Below are 19,005 nucleotides of genomic sequence, written 5' to 3'. Positions count from 1 at the left end.
TCATTGAAAACATGTTTAATGCTGCACCATGTTCTCAAATAAATGGGACTTTACACCATCTTTGAGGCTTTACAAATAGTATTACATTTTATTAATATATTTTCATAAAACAAGTTTAAGACTGTATCAAAAACTCAGTAAAAACATTAGATTTTTAACCATTTTTTCTTATGGTGATATCAGATATGAAATGTACATAATTCACATATTATAGTGGTTTCTTTGATCCCCCATCATATTGAGAATTTCTTTTGTGATGGGCAGGTAAACATTTTATACCCTCACAAACTATAAAGTCTTTTTTTTATGATTGTGATCATAAATCTAGACATACAATTAAAAAATAAAATAATTTCCCAATCTGCCCCCTCCCCCCGACTAGGTTTACTGATAAAACACTGACATTATGGAGTGGTTTAATTTCACAGGCACACAATTATGTACATCCCCTTGTCCCCATGCCTCATCTGAACTGACAACAGGCAGTGCACTAAGCATAACAGTGCAACACCTAGAGGCAGAGCAGTGATAATACAGTACTCTTACACCCACCCGCCCCCACACCAACAAAACCAACTGAATATAAGACAGTGGATCCAACTCATCGGGTACGTCTCCATTTCTCATACTGTTCGAAAGCACAGCATTCCTATGGCCCCTTTGTTATCTTTCCAGCATCCCTACAAGGTTTGCCTCGTGACCGCAGACATCTCACAGGCAGATTCAGTGGCACAGATGAACAAAAATAAAATCATTTGTTTTGTAACTTAATTAGGCTACAGCTACAACAGGCGTGATCAGTGTAATGTTCTTTTGTGATCTAGTACCAGAGGAATTTCAGTCATGTAATGAGTTCAAGGATACATTTTTTTTTTCCCCTCTCCTCCTCATTCGACCACCACGTAATGCTTTCGGTTCTGCGCAAGACACATAGTGCAAGGTTTAACAAGAATTTGCATAAGTGCAACATTTGCATGTTATTGTCGAGAGGGAGGCAAAAAGCATAGAAGAGAACAGGGAAAGACTCATGTCTAAGAAACAAACTAATTTTTTGTGTAAATAAAATGTTTCATGCTTTCAGTTTGGCATTATGAATTTCATTCCCCTCTAGAAATAACAGGTGCAAAATCTTAGTAAACCTAGCCGAAAAGACAGATAAGAGTGATATAGAACTCATAAAGATTAACATTGTGAGGAAGAGCCTCAAGTCTGTTGTCATGGTGACATCTGCTCAATGGCCCTGTGGGCTTCATTTTTTCCTGCTTCTTTATTATTTTCTATACAATAGAAATAGTACATCATTGAAGATAAAATTGACTCCTCTTGGCAAGAACAGACAAAAAAAAAAATATGCAAGAAGTCAAAAGCAGATCTGAAGGACAAGGAAAAATTAAACAGTTTTTCATCCATTCGCCCTGTGCCTGTAGTTGAATTGTATGATGTATTGTCTTATCCATGTTGGTGAGATATATGATTATGGTTGCCTGCTTCTCTATAAAGTCAAAGCCATTTCATTAAACATGTAAAATTACTCCTGTAGTAATTTGACAAGCATCCCTAGATTGCACCTGCTTTCAAAACTCAAAGCCCCTGGTGTGCGTTAGGGAGGCACATAGGGAGGAGGTGACCTGTACGCGGTCATGTTCTTAGGGCGGGAGCCTTTGCCCTCTATGGGCACAGTAAATGGTGGGGGAGGCTGGTAAGGTGGGGCATTGGGATCATCATCTTGATAAACTGAATATTCCTCCAACAGATCCTGGTTTAGCAGGGTGCTGTGAGGGCCAGACATGTTTGGGTATTCTGGAGGAGGAAGTGGGGGCTTTTCCTCCTGGAGGATAAGAGGAATGCTGGAGGACGGTGGTGACTTTGAATCATCCAACTCATCTGCAAATATTATTGGAACGCCCTTCTTGATGAAAGTTGCTTGCTCCTCTATGGTCATCTTCCCCTTACGCTTCTTGCGGTAACAAACCATAGCAATGATTCCAGCGATGAGCAGCAGGGCAGCTACTACTACAGCAGGAATGACAGTGTGCAGGTAAACGTCATCAGGGCCCTTAATTGGATCAGGTGAAGGCGTAGCTGTAGGAAGCTCAGGCATTGGCACCTCTCCTGGTGGAATGAATGTGTAATGTTGGCATTTATTGGTGCCACGAACTGAGATGTTAATGGGTTTGAATTCAGGCTCCATGGCTTTGATAAAGACCACTTTAGGGGTTCCTTGGGGATCAGCAATCCTGTTGCTGAGAATTGTGATCTGGTCCTTTGGACAAGGACTCTGCTGGAGACTGTTATTGGTCCATTCCACAACAATTGAGCCCCTAGTGATGCTTCTTAAGGTCACTGTGCTGCTGTTCCGATCTCCCAGGGCATAAGCCAACTTCTTAGTCAAAAGAATCTTTTTATGCACATCATTGCTTAAAGTGTTGGGGTCACCATGAAAACGAGCAGCAAACATTACTGAAGGTTTGTTATTATTAGACCAGCGATGGACTCTAACCTCAAACGCATCCATGATACTCTTCCCCCCTTTGTCAGTGGCTAACATGAAATACTCATGATTCCCCTCATGTTGCTCCTCTGGAAGGCCATACAAAAGCTGGATAGTGCTGTTGAACTGGATCCAAGATGTTTCAGTTACTGGTTCTTTGGGTGTCTTCTTTAAAGTCAAACGCAGCTTATCAGTAGTACCATCCTCTCGGTCATAAAATGCATCAGCAGCAATCTTAACCTCGAAGTATGTTCCCACCCATGCAGTCACCTGATCAATGGGGTTGCGGATCTCTGGAGTTGTATTAGAGTCCGGAGCAAGAGAGAGAGCTGTTGTGCGCCTAGGTGGTTTAGGAGTTGTGGACTTCGGTTCTCGGGGAGGTGGAGTCGAGGTTTTGGGTTTCTTAGGTTTTTTTGTGGAAGAGGGCTTGGGTTTTTTAGTGGTGCTTGGTGGTGTTGGCACTGCAGTAGCTTCCACAAAAGTAGGCCGGGTCATGGTAGGTTGAATGGGGATAGTGCTTGTAGTTCCTAGTATTCTGGTGGGTTGGGGAGGTCCAAAGACAGGTGTGTGAGCTATCTGATCCCTGACCCTCATGGTAGGCTTGACTGGAAGGGGCAAAGGGCCTCTGACAGGTGGAGCAGAATTATCAGTTGCTGGGGCAATAGAGGGTGATGTTGGAGTGGGAATAACACGTGAATATGGCTCTTGGTTAATAGTTGGAGGAAGCAGGGAGGGCACTGGAGTAGGAGTATTGTACAACTGCCGCCTGACCCGTCTGACTCCCTGGGGCTTTTTATTAACAATGTGCCAGCCAACCACTGGATAGCCCAGCCTAGCTGACATAGTCCCATCCTTTGCTGAGGATTGGACACTGCTAATGTCAGGAACGCTGCCCTGGTCAAGAGCACATCCAACTTTCCATGACAGTAGGGCGCCGTTTTCCACCACTTTCTTTGCATTTCCTGGTCCAGCCATGAAAGCAGACATGTCAAATAAGCGGTTGTTGACAACAGGGACCACCCTCATGTGTTCCAGTGGCACATGAGAGAATTTCCTCATATTGCCCAGTAAGCTGGCCCTCTGTTCAGCAACCATCTTTGTCAAGTCAGCATCCAAGATGACAGTAAGGACAGTGACAGGCTCCTCAGAACCACAGGTGAAAGGCTGCAGGCCACCAATATCAGACTGAAGTGTGATTAGGGGTGGCTCAGTATCAGCTCGTTCTTCTGGGTATACTTCAATAGAGAAGACTGTACTGGGGAATACTTGGCTACTAGTCTTCTGACTTTGCTCCTCACCTGACACCATGATATGATATACACCTTTATCTTGCTCCAGAGCCAAACCTCTGAGAATGCAGCTCTCTCTGTCCCAGTATAGCCAGGAGGGTAAAGTCTCCCTTCCCATCTCGGTGAGCTTCAAGAGGGAAACAGGAAAAAACAAAACACGTCATTACCATTTTTTTTTTTTACAACAAAGATAATTTTGAGATAAAAATTGAGCACATTCATTGACTGCTCCATATCAGAAGTAGCTGCAAATGACTTTGAAAATGTACAAGGATTCAAGTAATATCAAAATTACCTGGTCTGACTAGCAGATTAAATTCTATGACACAGAACAAAGACAGACAAGTATATTTGAAGTAGTAATTCGAAGATTCATAGTCTTGTCTGGAAACATGTGAATCTTTTTTTTTTTATATTTCACATTGAACGAGCTGCCAGTAAACGGGACCGTCATTCAGTTCAGTTTATCAAATCCTTCCAAACATGAACAGGAAGCCGAGTGAGCGTCTATTCATAATAAGAACTGTGAGTCATCACTCATCATTTTGAGTTATTACTGTATGACAGGATATCATTCTGCATCACCACTTGGGCCAATAATAATCTCATCTCATTCGTAAGTCTGACTTGAACAAATTGCAACAAAGTCAGCTTCAATCAGCAGTGATACAGTGATCAAATCTGAAGGGTAAATGGGATAAGACAAATCTCCACACCAACTGAAATTCAAGGCGAAAAAAAGAGAGACAAGACTCAGAACAACAAAAAATAGGTAATGTGTTAAATTTTGTTTCCTCAACCACACTTAAGTTCAGTTATACTTTCATTAGAGGCCCAGAAAAAAACAAAAATTTAACACACTTTTCTATATAGCTTTCATTTAGTTTAGTATAAGAATGAATTTTAACCTTGGGGGGGGGGGGGGGGGGGGGGGGGGGGGGGGGGGGGGGGGACCCTTAACATTCAGTTGTCTTTTTTTCTCCTACACTACATCCACACTGAAGAGGAATATGGTTGTATTTTCCAACAAATAAAAGGAGCTCAAATCTACTATGCAAACTTTATTAGTATAGACCATTTTTGTTACCATTTGTACAGCAACATTGTTCTTTTCTTCACAGAGAAAGATTTTTTTTTAAATGTTAATTTATAATTAATAAATTGCCACATATATCACCATTAGATTCATCTCAATGATTTTGCTGGGTTTTTTTTACCTGCACACTGCAGCCTGCATGGGCACGTCCTGGTGGTACCTTCAACTGGAACACCTGGCCCACAGTTGCTGAGGAGTCAGGGATACTGGTGTGCACTCCCTCATTCTTTGCAGAGGAATCTGGGACAGCTGTGGGCGGCCCTTCACCAACTAAGGATGCTGCAGCGTTGAGCTCAGAGAGCACAGAGGACTGCATGGATGCCTCTAGTTCCACAGATATCATCTCCACAAGTGTCTCTTGCTGTTCTGGTACTGTGCCCTGAGTCAGGGTCGCCAGAAGCCCCATTATCAGAGGGATAGTCCTGCACGAAATAAGCCTGCTCCCCCCAGCATCCCCACAGCTCACGTCTCTCCGTTTATAGTGCATAGCAATAGGCCTTTGGGCTGCCCAACAGATGTCTATGAACAACTGAAGAGGCCACATGCACTGAAGTCAAACTGATGATATGCTTGACAGTCAGATTCCTTAGTGATTGGCTATGCTTGAAAATGCAACGGTTTCTCTTTGTTGTCCTCTGTGATCCATGAAGAGATCTTTGGCAGCCTGCTAGACAGCCATGACATCTGGCTATATAGAAAAGAAAAAAAAAAATGAGGGCAACAAAGTGGAAACATACATAAAAACATCAGTGTAAACATACATCTATTATTACAGGTTGCGTGGTAGTTTCTGCAGACATCTATTATGGTGGGGGTTTTTTGGCACTTGTTTACCAATTAATATTAATGTCCATAATTCTTGGTGTAAATATATGTACTACACAGTAGAGGGTCCTGAAAAATTGCTCAGTGGAAAATAAAAAGGATCTGCTATGACACTTCATTTTTCCATTTATTTAGAATGCTAAATCAGCAACAGAAAAAAAACCTCAATGTCTCACTCTGTCACTGGTCCATAGCCCAGCTTCTAAGAAGGAACCCAGAATTAATACATAATGACAAACCACCACAAATGCCCATTACATTACACATCTGCCAATCCAAAAAAAATTCACTTTCTGCCAAGAACCCTCAAAACACTATTTGTCTTATTTTATTGATATGCAAATTGCAGCTATGCAACTTTAAATCTGTGGTTTATGGTGTAAAATGGCAACAATTTTTAAGTTATTAAATTGTTTTTTGATATATTAAATGACTGACATCTTAATTTACAGCTCACCATGGAGTCAAGTACTGTCAAGTATTATGCATGGCCTAGTGAATGAAAAGGATTTGAAACGGTATTAAGCTTTCTCACTGTAATCTAGAGCCACAACATTATTCAGGTAAGTTCCCAAATGCATTCTTCTTTAAAAAAAAAAAAAAAAAAAAAAAAAAAAGTTCAATAACAATGTAACATAATGTTAATACATTTTAAATACATTATTAGAAAAAGAAAAAAAAAAAGTTGATCACCTAATGATCTTTACTTCTATGCCACGCCATTTTGAGTTATAATGAGTCTCATGAGATGATGGAGTGTCAAAGGTTGTTTGTCTTTGTTGTAAATTTTAATTAGATGCCCTGGGGTTGGAATTAGAGTCTCCATTGCGCTGACCTAGCCAACCCCAATCCTGTAACACTCAAATGGGCACAGGAGGGTCAGCCGTTTGCCCAGAATCCTAATGCTTAACTCGCACAACGTATGACGTCAACAGACACACTCCAATATATTGTCAAATAGTGGCTACACTTGTCCCTCACTAGAATCCCTTTATGTATAATCTAAGCCATAGAAAAACAAAACAGTTAATACACAAATTGCTCATTTATCAATGCTTTATGCTGTCTGGAAAAAAAAACTAACAATAAAAACAATATTACCGGGATGATTCATACAAGAAAGCGCATAAAAACTAAAAAGGGCAGCCGTGCAATGAAAGGAAATGAATGAAAGGAAACTCACAGGAAGCAAGACATCACAAAATATATACACAAGTATTTACTTTACATTGGTGGGAGCACAGGCTGTGCATTATTGTTTTGCAATAAGCCATTAAATTTAATGAACATAATGAAAAGTAATCATTACTGAAATCATCCATGCATGAAACTCTGGTGTACCTGTAAACTGAAATGCAGCAGCAATAACTCTAATGTTCAGATTTGATTGTGTCCCTTACTCGCTCTCCTTTAAAAAGCATTAAGACAATCTATAACATATTTAAACTTGAATCTCTTTGGAAAAGAAAAAAAGAAAAGAAAAAGAAATTATAGTTGCACAGTGGTTAGCACTGTTGCCTCACAGCAAGAAGGTCCTGAGTTCAATTCCACCATCAGGCTGGCGTCTTTCAGTGTGGAGTTTGCATGTTCTCCCTGTGTTTGCGTGGGATCTCTCCGGCTACCTCCCACAGTTCAAAGGCATGCAGTTAGTGGGGTTAGTTTAATCGGTAATTCTAAATTGCCCATAGGTGTGAATGAGTGCGAATTGTTGTCTGTGGCTGTGTGTTAGACAGATTGGCGACCTGCCCAGGTGTACCCTGCCTCTTGCCCTAAGAAAGCAAGGATAGGCTCACCCCCCACCCCGAAAAGGATAAGTGGAAGAGAATGGATGGATGGATAGTTCCTAAGAATAACTGTTACTTGCTACTACATCACTGACACTCAAACACCTGGTTGATCAATTTTATGCAAATAAGACAACCTTTAAAATTTGTACCCATTCTTAGTTCCTACTGTTATCCCCCCCCTGCCCCCCAAACTCCTTACACCCATTTAGTAAGCCTTATTTGCAATTTGTGTATTCTAACTCAGCTGATTAAACAGCTGAATGGATGCATTTTCTCTACTGGAAGGTTTTCAATAGAAAGCAATGTTGCAGGTGGGAGTGATCAGAATCTCAGAGGGAATCTGAAACGGCAAATCCTGCACATTATTTGCAGACCTCTATCAATTTGCTCATTTCACTGCTTTAAAAAAAAAAAAAAAAAAAAAAAAAAAAGGAAAAAGAGGAGAAAATTGGAACATCCCTAAGCCAACACCTCTTTTTAAGGTGTTAATAACGTTTATAATATATATACACATATATAATAACCTTTATAATATCACACTGCAACTAAGAAGGCATTTGGATGGGATATTTACTTGACTAAAGATACCATGTTGCCTTTGTGATCTAAATTATTCTAAACACATTAAATGTTTTAATTTTAGTGATTTGCTTTAAGTAACTAAAACATGTTCTTCAGAAAAGCCAATTACGAAAATAACAGTTTACATTACTGTAAAATTTGTAGCTCGAAATATTGTCATTACTTTTGTGGCAAATTAATACCCTTTTCCTGTTAACCCGTCAAAATGGTACAACCAACAACTACTGTTCCACGTTTTAAATATAGATCGTTCAAGTTCTTTTTACAACAAGTGCACATTACAGTAGTTTTCAAGTCAACCAATGCCCCAATGAGACTAAGAGAGGACAACCCTCAATTTATACAGATATATAGATACATATAAGACTATTTTTGTTTGCTTGTTTTGAGCTAATACCATGTGACAACTAATCAGGACACTAAACAGCCACACATGAACAACTCCAAGTACATATACTACAATTACCAGAAAGCTTTAGGTTTATATATGGAACAAAAAACAACACAACAAAACTCCAAACCTAAATGTAATAAATTTACTGACATGTAAATTTGGTCACATTTGAGGTTGCTGAACTTGCATGTCTAGACTGTTACAAGCATCACTGCCCTGTCTCCCAAATGCGGTTGGATGAATGTCTAAGATAAGATGACCAAAAAAAAAAAAAAAAAAAAAAAAAAAAAAAAACACAACCCCAAAACAAAACAAAATCACAGATCAAAATCCACTGCAGGTATGTTGTATCTCACTCTGATTTGGACTGTTACGACTACACTGCCAGATGGGCAAATGATGATATACAAGAAAAATTCACATTCTGTATCCCCCACCAGCTTGCTGAAGAGACATATCAGAGGAGGAGCATTTTATATACAAAATATATTTACACAAAGGCACTTTAAAACACTAGTTTAAAAAAAAAAAAAAAAAAAAAAAAAAAAAAGAACACAATGGATTTGTTCTTCAAATATGAAGTTTGACGCCTACTCCGCAAAAGAGTACTGAGTCACACCACACCTAACACATAAACCAGGTTGAAACATGTTGCTTATCTGGGATTTTTATCTGAGTCACTTCAGTGGGATTTCAATCCCCTGTCCCTCTCCCCCAGTTCTCTTCTGACTCCAAACCCAGGCAGTCTCTTTAACACACATACATCTTGAATTGACTGCAACATGCAGGCTGAGTGTAAAGACAAAAGGTACTGCTTGAGCCGTGTATCCATCTGTGTTCAAAATGTAAAACACAAACATTACCATGAAAACAGTTTACACCCATAAGCCTTATTTAGACTGAGCACCACACCTCAGGCTGCTGCCACACACAAATGGGGGGGGGGGGGGGGGGGGGGGGTAGGCAACATCTGAGCATCAAAGTAAGCTCTCCACAGTGTGACCTAGATTTTAATCACGTTCAGTATGTAGGAAGTTTTAAACAAAAGTCAAACGACATCTCATTAAGAAACATTAAACGTTTCAAATCAATGTGCATTTGTAGTGTTCCAACACGCTGTTCAAATGAACAACTAAACGGCTTTAAAATTCAAACGTCTGCATAACAGGGTGTGTTTAAGATGAATAATCCTCAGGACTAATTAGGATGTGTCATTTCAGGAAAAGCCCAGCAATCTAAACATTGTTTTATAAAGAGATTACTCATGAAGTCTGGGTCTCTGGTGTTCAAATCATTAAATATATCAAAAATAAACTAAAGTGTTCTTCATCAAAGCACTCATTCAAAAAGAAAATAAAACCTATTCTGGCTTAATTACCTTTCCCATTGCACATAAAAGAGTATAATTATGCACCATTGTTACTGTCATATTTTCTTTGTAGCAGCACTGAGGCCGAGTTACATAGCACTCCTTAAAATATTTAAAGGATACTTTCAAAACCCCAGCATTAACCCAAACCTCATTAAATTGTTCTGTTTTATACACATAGTGGAGCCAAATACATATGCTACAACAAATCATGTTCCTATGACAACTGTATAAATGCTTGAAAACATCAAAACCTCCCCATTTCTATGATAAAGCCTTTTTTTAAAAAAATCTATGGTAAACAAAGCAATGACACAGACTTGAGCGTGGGTGATTTCTGCCCATTTCACATTGAGGCCCACACTAGTGGGGCGACGACACCGTTTAACAGCCGTGGTATCCATGCAGTCTGCAGTTCAACAGTAGTTAAAACTTGAAAACCATCAAAAATAATTAGGGCTCCGATGCACAGTGGCACTCTGGGCCAATTGAATTGACGTACCACATCCAGCAGCCTCTAGATAGTGCATGAGCTGAATAACAAACATATCCACAAGACAAGCTTGCTTTGCAGTTGGATGTTTCCCTTGTGTTGCCCTCCACTCTGTTCAACAAAGTAATGAAATAATGTGGAAAGAAAACACAAAATCGGCCTTGACTGAGTCAAAGTGTAACCTGCCGTGGTGACCTGCGAGCAGCTCGTTTAACGCTACAGGAAAAACTACTGTATGCTGTCAAACGCAGGAAGTCAAATCACACTTCTTTTTTTTCTGTAAATGAATTCACAGCTCTGTAATGCACAAAGACGCAGTGGAGTTTCAGGAGAAAAACAGCAACTAGCCAAATATATTTTAATCTGGAAATTGGTCCTTGTTCAGATCTAGGTTACTGATTAATTTTCCTTCAGTCGTGAGAATTCATTTATGGCCGAGACTACTGATGTTTGTGAGGTTACAACCCGCAAAGCAAGGTTAAAGCGAAGCTAACGAGCTGGTATAACGTCAAAATTCGATATTCACCCAGCTTTAATAGAAAGAAAAAGAAGAGGAAAAAAACCACTCAGGCTAAAAGGAAATTAGCGATGTAACAGATGCATATACTGCGGTCGTTTATTTTTTATTTGTGTGTGTGTGTTTAGTTAAAAACACCTAATTTACATGTTTATAGGATTGTTAGTAATTTTGGGTAGCCAGTTATTGTCCTGGAGGTAGTGTCAGCTAAGTAACTAAACGTTGGCTACCGGGCCCCGTTTCCTTTGCCCCGTTTCCGTCGGGCTCGGTAGACGAGGCCTTTGTAAATGACAACGCCGCCTACGACGTTCAACCTTGATAAACCATTTGGCAACCCGCAGTAAATAAACTCCACCTTGACTGCAATACAAGCCTCTAAAACTGCAGTAAACGTATAATCGAGGAGCCGCGATGCGTGCCATCCCGAGCCCGTCCATCGCTAGCTCAGGGATGCACCTGTTCTATTCTAGGCGGACCAGAGCAGCGAGCTGCTGCTGGGGCATTCACCACAGATGCCCGACTCTCGCTCTCGGAAAATATAAAATAAAATAAACGCCGCTAATCTCAAACTCATACACGACAAAAACTAGGCTGCATGGCAGCACGCTCCATAAGCCACCGTCCGAATACATCAACTCACAAACACTAAAATCGAAGAACCGGACCGAGGTTTGGTAGCCACCGAACGGGCTAACTAACAAGCTAACAGCAGTAGAGTATAGTGGTGACAAATATAGCTCTTTACCTGCCTCGTCGGCCGAGAGGAGTTCGTGCCACAAAATGCGCCCATTTAAGTAAAGACGAAGAGGCAGACGTTTTTCTTAGTGCCACTCGTGAAAAAGCAACGGAACCCCAAAATTCAAACTGACCTTGTTAGCGAGCTAACGTTAGCTAACTCGCGCCGTAATGTCTCCTCTTCTACCCTGAGAGCGCAGCGAAGACTTCTCAAATGCCATAAAACATGCGCTTCCCTTTGAGCGCCACGGGAGGAAAAAATAAAAAGTCTAGTATCGTGTGAATAGGGTACCTGGGCACAGTCAAGGTAACATATGTCTCCCCTCTGGGTTGGTAAGTCTACAGACACTTCACAGCTCTGTGTTGTAATTATGTCGGTTACTACCCCTCCCCGGCTGCCTCGCTCTATCCTTCTCTTACACAGGTCTACAGGTTGAGGCCGATCGTGTGTACCAGCGTGACTCCACCTCCCTTTTATTTGGAGACGTGCAGGTGAACGCAGAATAAAGTGATGCAGGACAGTATGCAGCAAAACACAAGTTCCCCAGTAACCTAACCTCACAGTGTTGCTTGCGATGCAAACTTCAGTGAGGGCAAGTATTTCCCTGCAGAGCTTTGTTTTATTTTTATGACAATGTGCCTCTCTGATGATGATTAAAAAGGCAAGTGCAGGTATTCCCACTTGTACTTTTGTTCTGCCGTGAATGTACCCTTTTAACTAACACTCTTGAAGTGATATATTTGACTTTCTTTCTGTGCTTTATAGCAAATATTATGGGGTCATTGCAACGAGTTGGCAAAGATATCTAAGCTGTTGCGGCAACAGTTTAGATTGTGCTTGTTTTTCGCTGGAAACTGGTCAGATATTTTAAGGGTCACTCGTGGTCTGGAGGTTATATTTGTTCAAAGAAGGGTTTTGAAATGATTAACAGCTGAACTGATTTTCTGTTTGTGCTGGTAGAAATACAGTCCGTGTTTGCACATTCTTATCGTCAAAACAAACTAAAAGCTGGAAGTGGGGTATTGTGTGTGCGTGCACGGTTTTCACCAATGTGCATTTGCAAGAGTGATTTTTTTGTTCTCAGACTCCTGAGTGAGGGCAGCTGTAATATTAGTCACAGGGTGCACGCATGTGGTTGTTTATGAGTCCAAGGTTTAAAGGAATTAGGTGTTTCTAGGTTAACATTTCATTGCTAAAGCATCCTTGGTAAGTTTCTGATACATTATGTAACGTGTGACGTTTTCAAATGTCAAATATATAAAATCCTGTACCAGTTAGAGCTATGAGGAAAAAGGTCAGTATTGGTTCGTGGATTTGTTTAGCAATGGTTTGAGCTGCTGCCTGATTGCATTGCATAAAATTCCTTAAAATCCCCTTTCTTCACCTTGACAACTTCTTACCTTTCCTCTTATAGGTGGAACACAAAGATGGTGGCAATCCTTTGTGAAGATCTTTGAGCCTGTACGAATGACTGGTTGCATTAAGCCTGCATTATTATGGTTTTAAATAGGGCATGAGCTCTTTTGGGAAAAATACTTAAAAGACGAAAGGAAAGTTTAAAGAAAATGGAACATTTTCCAGACTGACAGTCGGTGTTGAAAAAGAGGCAAGCAGCACAGTGAAAACCTTCAAATGAAACAACAATTATAGATGTCATTATACTGCCAAATAAAGCTGCCAAATAAAACTGCCAGATAAAATGGTAAAAATGGGCATTCTTACTCACTTTGCCAACAAATGATTAGATGTCTTTTACCCTGCAGAAAATATTTGCCTGAAATATGTGGTTCCATTTACATGATGTCATCATCATAAATAATCATAAACAATAAATTGCACAAATATCTTGGAGCAAAAAAATTGACTCTGTGTTTATGGCAACAAAGAAAGGACTTTCATATACTAATAAAACCCTTGGCAGCCATGAGGAGAATTTTAAGATGGAAAAACAGTAGCTGTCTGTAATAGTTCACAGACATGTCAGTCATCCGAATCGCTTTGACTCTTTGTTCACCCCTGAAAGGCAACATGTATATACAGCTGCAAGAACATGTTAAAAAAAACCATTTAGCATTAACATGATTTATTAGATATATTCACAAATACAGGCGAAAAACAAAATGCGATGAAGCACTTTTCACATCTTTAGTAAACCTGCTACCAGCTGTGCAGGCTGCAGAAAAAAAATTTACTTTTCAGTTAAGTAACTTAACTTTACCAGGTTTTTCCTGTACCAGGAAAAACCTCACATGTTTACTGATTCCTCCTTTACCTCATCAGATGAGACTTTTGGATCATTGCTCAATATAGACATATTTCAGTTCCTCAGCATTTTTGTGATTTTGTTTTTTAATTGTGCAACTATCTTTTGATGAAACTGCATCACCAGTGGGTTGTATTTCCTGTTTTTTCCAACCACTTTTGTTTAATTTTTCTTTCTGTGGTTTCGGATATTGCAATGTCACTTCTCCTGAGCGTCATGGACTGCTTGCCCCGTGATTCTATGTTAAACTTAGTTTAAACAAGTTTTGAATACATACGTTTTTTCACTGATCTCATGGCGTTTTGGCCCTGAGGTAGCAAAGCAGCTCCCAACTACGACGCTTCCTCCTCCGTGCTTTACCTTTGAGATTTCTGTAGTCCTTTCCGCCTGAGCTGTTTTGTTTTTACCACTGGTTTCTTTTTTTTACCTCTTTAATGCAATCGTTGCAAGGTGTCAACTCCTAGGTAAATTTTCTCAGTTTGCGGACAGATTTATTATTATACCATTTTATATATAGACCTTTTCCAGCTTCATGGATCTCTACAGTGCTAAGTCTTAGGTTGCGGTGACTGAGACTTGCTCTGCACTAACCAATCTTTCTTGAGAATAGCATACTTTGTCAGAAGAATATGCTAAATGAATGCCTAACTCTGAGTAGCCTTTGGAAAAGTTGTTGAAGCTCAGATGACATTTTATGAGTAATCGATACAATAAAACATTATCATACTATATAAAGTGCTCTGACGTGGCCATTGTATATTAGCAGAATAGATAACACTGCAAGAAACTGAACTGAATTGAAACGAATTGAAAATGTGATGGATTTAATTAAAGGCTTTCTCTTGCAGCTGCCTAACTGCATATCTAATTGAGAGTACATGTAGCATATTGAGTATTTTAAAACAATATTTTATCTAATGCACATTGTAATGAATGTGCATCTGTGCTTTAATTCTTTCGGAGTTAGCACTGAAATATGTGCATAAAGAATTCATCATCACGTAGCAAATTTGTGGGACAATTTGCTTAAATCACAGATTACAATTTGCACATCACACCACATACTACAGTCATTGTAATCAGAATCTATTTTTTATAGGCATGTTGCACCTAATTGTCTCAAAATTGAATTAATACGCCATCTGCACAGACAATAATTAATAAATTATATCATTTTCAGGTGAGAGGAATGCAAGCGTTTACTAATAGTTGCTGTTCTCTCATCTTATTGTTTACACTCAAGACAGAAGAGGGATTTTCACTGCAAATGCATCGCCCGGCTCTCATTTTGTCTCAACTCACATACACAACAATACTTGCAAGTCTACTAGACCATGATAGGCCCACCGCAGAGGGGCTTTCATGTGATTTCACATATCAGTCTGACTCTTGATGTGTGAGCACAGAGAAAGAGAGAGGATTAAGAATCAGCTGACTCCCCACATTTTCTTCCAAGTGACTTATTAGAAGGGTTATTCTGAGCGGTCTGCTGGACCGCTGAGGGGGTTGGCTGAGTAGTGAGACCCTCAATGAAGCCAATTTCTCTCACAATGGTAGATTACTTTAGACAACCTTCTCGGCTTTACCCAAAAACAAACGGAAGGAGCCTTTTGTACTTTTTCTCTGTTGTGCTCACAGATCTCTCTCGTTCGCCCACAATTTTTTCTCACACATCATAATTTAGTGTATCTGCAAAAGTGTTTTGGACTCACATGATGAGGCACAGGGCTACAGTAATTTGCTGGGCCATTTCATCAGGGTCAGCAGTGAAACACTTTTAAAAATGTTCTGGGAACATGTCATTTACCTGTAACAAGCTTTTGTTTCTGGTCTACTGTGGACACTTGTTTACTCTGTCACTTGTCATGTCGTTCCAGCAATAAAACAGGAAGAAAGATGATTTCCTTTCACTGCAGCATCTAGACCAGACTACCATTTCCTTTTCCATCCACGTGCCCCTGGCTATCTGTTCTTGCTGCTCAGCACAAATAAGATTTCCAAAGAGGTACCATTATCACTTGTGCATGTTTACGCTGAAACACGCTGCTAACAAGCTAACACACTGTGAAAACCTCCTATTGATGTAAAAGAAAAACTAATTATTTGCCAAATACTTTGTCTTGTTGAAAAGTAATTTGGGACTTGTGATTTCAGCTTGTCATATTTACATGCATCTCAGAGCAAATTAATCCCTTTTTGGTCTTGCTGCGGTGAGTTAGCTGATAATTTGCAAATTAGATGCATAATTAATCCACAATCAGACGCCCTAAAGGCAATTAGAGGCGATGGGACGCTTCTGTACTTCGACCAGTGGCAGGTCAGGCTGCTCCATTACAGGGTAAACACAAAGCTCTTAAGGAGACTTCATGCTAAATGGAAGTGTGAGGAAAGGCCCCTAATGACCGTTGTGACTGGGGCAATATTTTGGTTATCAGAGACACACACGCCTAATGACTTTGAAACACATCAAGAAGACATCAGCAAATACAGAAATCATCAAAGGGAATGGCCACAGGATGACCCCAATGAAAAGCTGTAATCAAATCCCAACCTGGCGACTGAACAGGCCCTCAATGGCCCCTTAATGTGTTGTGTAACTTTAGCAGTTACCTGAAATACCCTAAACACAATCCAACACTGCACGATTACACAGCCATAAACAAGAGTCCAAATGAACCTGAACCTAATTATGATAGTAGCCTTCCACAAGTTCTCATCAATACCTTATTTTCCATTATAAAGAAGTCTCTGACCGAGCGATGACCTTAGAAATGTCTTATTTTAGCTCCCCCCCCCCCCCCCTTTTTTTTTTAATGGTAGCATTATTTTTTCAGTGGAATTGTTTGCCAAGGTATTGGCTGTGTGGTTTTCCCATCTCTTTTGGACTAGATTAAAAAAAAATCACAGCAGCTTCTTGAAAATTCCCATAAAATTTATTGATTCACAATAAAGCAGACATTTGTCACTCTGCTTGGTAACATTTGGATGAATCACATTGATTTTACTTGAAAATCAGTTGTTTTTTGGATAAATTCTCCCCAAACTAATGACTTTCTTCAGCCTCAACAGTACTTAGTGTTTTGGAGCAAATAGCAAACATTCACATGTAAACATCCAGTGTGTATAACTAAAGTGGTGAGGATGGTAAAAGCTTGTACAGTACTTTGTATAAACAGTCTGTATTGCTCATAGCACAACTGTGCCAAGCAGAGTTTCATAGAGCTATCAGCGTGGCCATAGACCCTTAGTCTTGTTATTTCATGTAGACCTTCCAGGTAACCTTAGATGTCAAACCTACCTGCAGAGTATGACTTATATATCTGGGAGAGTCCAATCCCTGTGAGAGTGACAAGCCTGTTCAGTGTAACCTGACTCCGTGTCCTCTGCTGTTACCTCTCTGGTCTAGATAATCATCACCTCCCTATGTTTTCTGTCCTAGGCAGGATTAGAGATTTATTAACTAGCAAGACTGTGTCTCAGGAATGTGCTCCAGTTTTGTCCATTGGACCTGACGGTGACTGGCATTCACGCCTAACGTGGCAGGCAGCTCAGTCTCAGTAAGTCTATGCGGGCTGCCAAGTGTGTGGCGCACCACTCCTGCTTAATATCTGTCTGAGGCCCTGGGCATAGGGAGGATGAAAATGGGGAGAAAGCGAAAAGACCCAACTCTGGGTCCCAGGTGTGCACTTAACGCTACCTATCAATTCCGGCCTGGGGTGAGGCAGACTGCAAGCCAGATCAAATCATGAGTCAGAGTTGGGGGATGCATTTCAGCCTGCCTTATTGCCTGGTCAGTCACATGGTAACGGTTCAGACTGAGATGGAATGAGTCAACTGCCACAAGAATCCATCCAGGTGCTACGGTATGTACAAGAGTGTGAACTGAATATAGACTCAGTCATGAAGTATTACTCTAAATCTTACACTGAATGTATGCATACAGTTGTTGCACCTCGGAGCAAGTGACACATTTTGATGTTATTTAAAGTGAAAAGAAGTCAAAACAAGCCCTGCAGCTGCAGCGAACGCTCATTAAAAGCACTTTTTCTACAAACATCTTTGAATTTTTACTTCTTGTTTCATAAACTTAAACAAAAATGAAAGCTAATACAGACATTTGGAGAAGTTTTCGTATTCTAAGTCAGAACTTAGTAAGTCCCCCTTAGCAAATATCACAGCTTCACAGGCTTTCTGTTCTGGCTTTATTTAATTTTCACCTACTCTTCTATGCACAGCGCTTCAGCAGATATATTAAGGCTGTCTCACTGGATGTTTAAGATCCACCCACAGCTTTTCAGTGATTTTAAAGTCAGGTGACTATTCCAAAAGCTTCGGATTTTGTTTCTCCAGTTAATTACCTTGTGAGAAAAGCTAGCTTTTTTCTCAGTAGCAAATTCTTCACCGACTGCATGATATTTGAACACATCTGCTGATTTTTAAATGAATCTATTTTTTTCTCTCTCCTTGTGCAATTCTTTCCTGTGTCACTGGCTGTAAAATAAATAAAAAGCCAAATATTACCATCACGTTATGATTTAAACGCAGTAGTAGTGGTGGAGGCTGCTAGCTTGACATGTCTATAGCATGTCCTAAATCACTCCATCCTAGCTACATGTTGCTTTGCGTGCATCGTGTGTGGACCTTTGTACTGAGAATGCGGGTGTGGTTAACCTGTGACGATGGAGTGCATGCAAACCGAGCTGTATGTACTGTATAGTGTTGCACCACCGCTCTTATAATGTAGGTGTATTGCAGTGTTTCTGAAGCAGATGTTTAGTTTTTTCTCTCCAGCAGACATTTGGTTCCATTTAGTTTTTTGATCATGTTAAAAAGTGGATATTACAGCCTAAAGAGAGCATTGATGTCCTTTTCATAGCATCCCCCTACACCGAGGCTTTCATTTTTAGAACCTCACGAGTTATTCAGTCGACCCCATGGATTTTCTTTTTCTTTTTTTGGTCTTGAACCATCACCGGCTCAGAATCAGCTCCCAGTTTTTAATGACTAGTTTTCATGAGTCAATTAAAAGCCCAACAAGTTAATAGTGAAGGGTGTATTTGCACCTGCCCCAGTTATAGTTTTATTATCTTTAATTCATTTTTAATATCCATGAAATAAGAATAAATCATGAAGTTACATATGAAGATTTTATGAATTTTTTTT

At 40.0% G+C, this 19,005-nt stretch overlaps 1 protein-coding gene across 3 annotated transcripts; it reads right to left on the bottom strand.

Annotated features, from left to right (window-relative positions):
* Positions 1-12,158, bottom strand: LOC113013494 (dystroglycan-like). 3 transcript variants are annotated; one of them, XM_026154472.1, is made up of 3 exons: positions 11,713-12,158; positions 4,998-5,564; positions 1-3,907 (listed from the first exon to the last, which is right to left on the bottom strand). In XM_026154472.1, exons 2-3 carry the CDS (start codon positions 5,418-5,420, stop codon positions 1,601-1,603), a joined length of 2,730 nt encoding a protein of 909 aa, XP_026010257.1. In that variant the 5' UTR covers positions 5,421-5,564; positions 11,713-12,158; the 3' UTR covers positions 1-1,600. The 3 variants fall into 3 exon arrangements, with proteins under 3 accessions (XP_026010257.1, XP_026010258.1, XP_026010259.1); XM_026154473.1 differs by having other exon boundaries at positions 11,871-12,158; XM_026154474.1 differs by lacking the exon at positions 11,713-12,158 and adding an exon at positions 11,589-11,706.
* Between the last annotated feature and the right edge of the window lie 6,847 nt (positions 12,159-19,005).

The sequence above is a fragment of the Astatotilapia calliptera genome, chromosome 20 (genome assembly GCF_900246225.1).
Source record: "Astatotilapia calliptera chromosome 20, fAstCal1.2, whole genome shotgun sequence".
Taxonomy (NCBI): domain Eukaryota; kingdom Metazoa; phylum Chordata; class Actinopteri; order Cichliformes; family Cichlidae; genus Astatotilapia; species Astatotilapia calliptera.
The sequence above is the reverse complement of the archived record's forward strand: the minus strand, read 5'-3'. Positions and strand labels throughout refer to the sequence as shown.

Excerpts from the sequence above, each read along its gene's own strand:
- LOC113013494 (XM_026154472.1), bottom strand. The coding sequence starts at position 5,420 with ATGTGGCCTCTTCAGTTGTTCATAGACATCTGTTGGGCAGCCCAAAGG. Across the intron at positions 3,908-4,997 it reads ATGCAGGCTGCAGTGTGCAG|CTCACCGAGATGGGAAGGGA; the intron begins GTAAAAAAAACC and ends TCCCTCTTGAAG.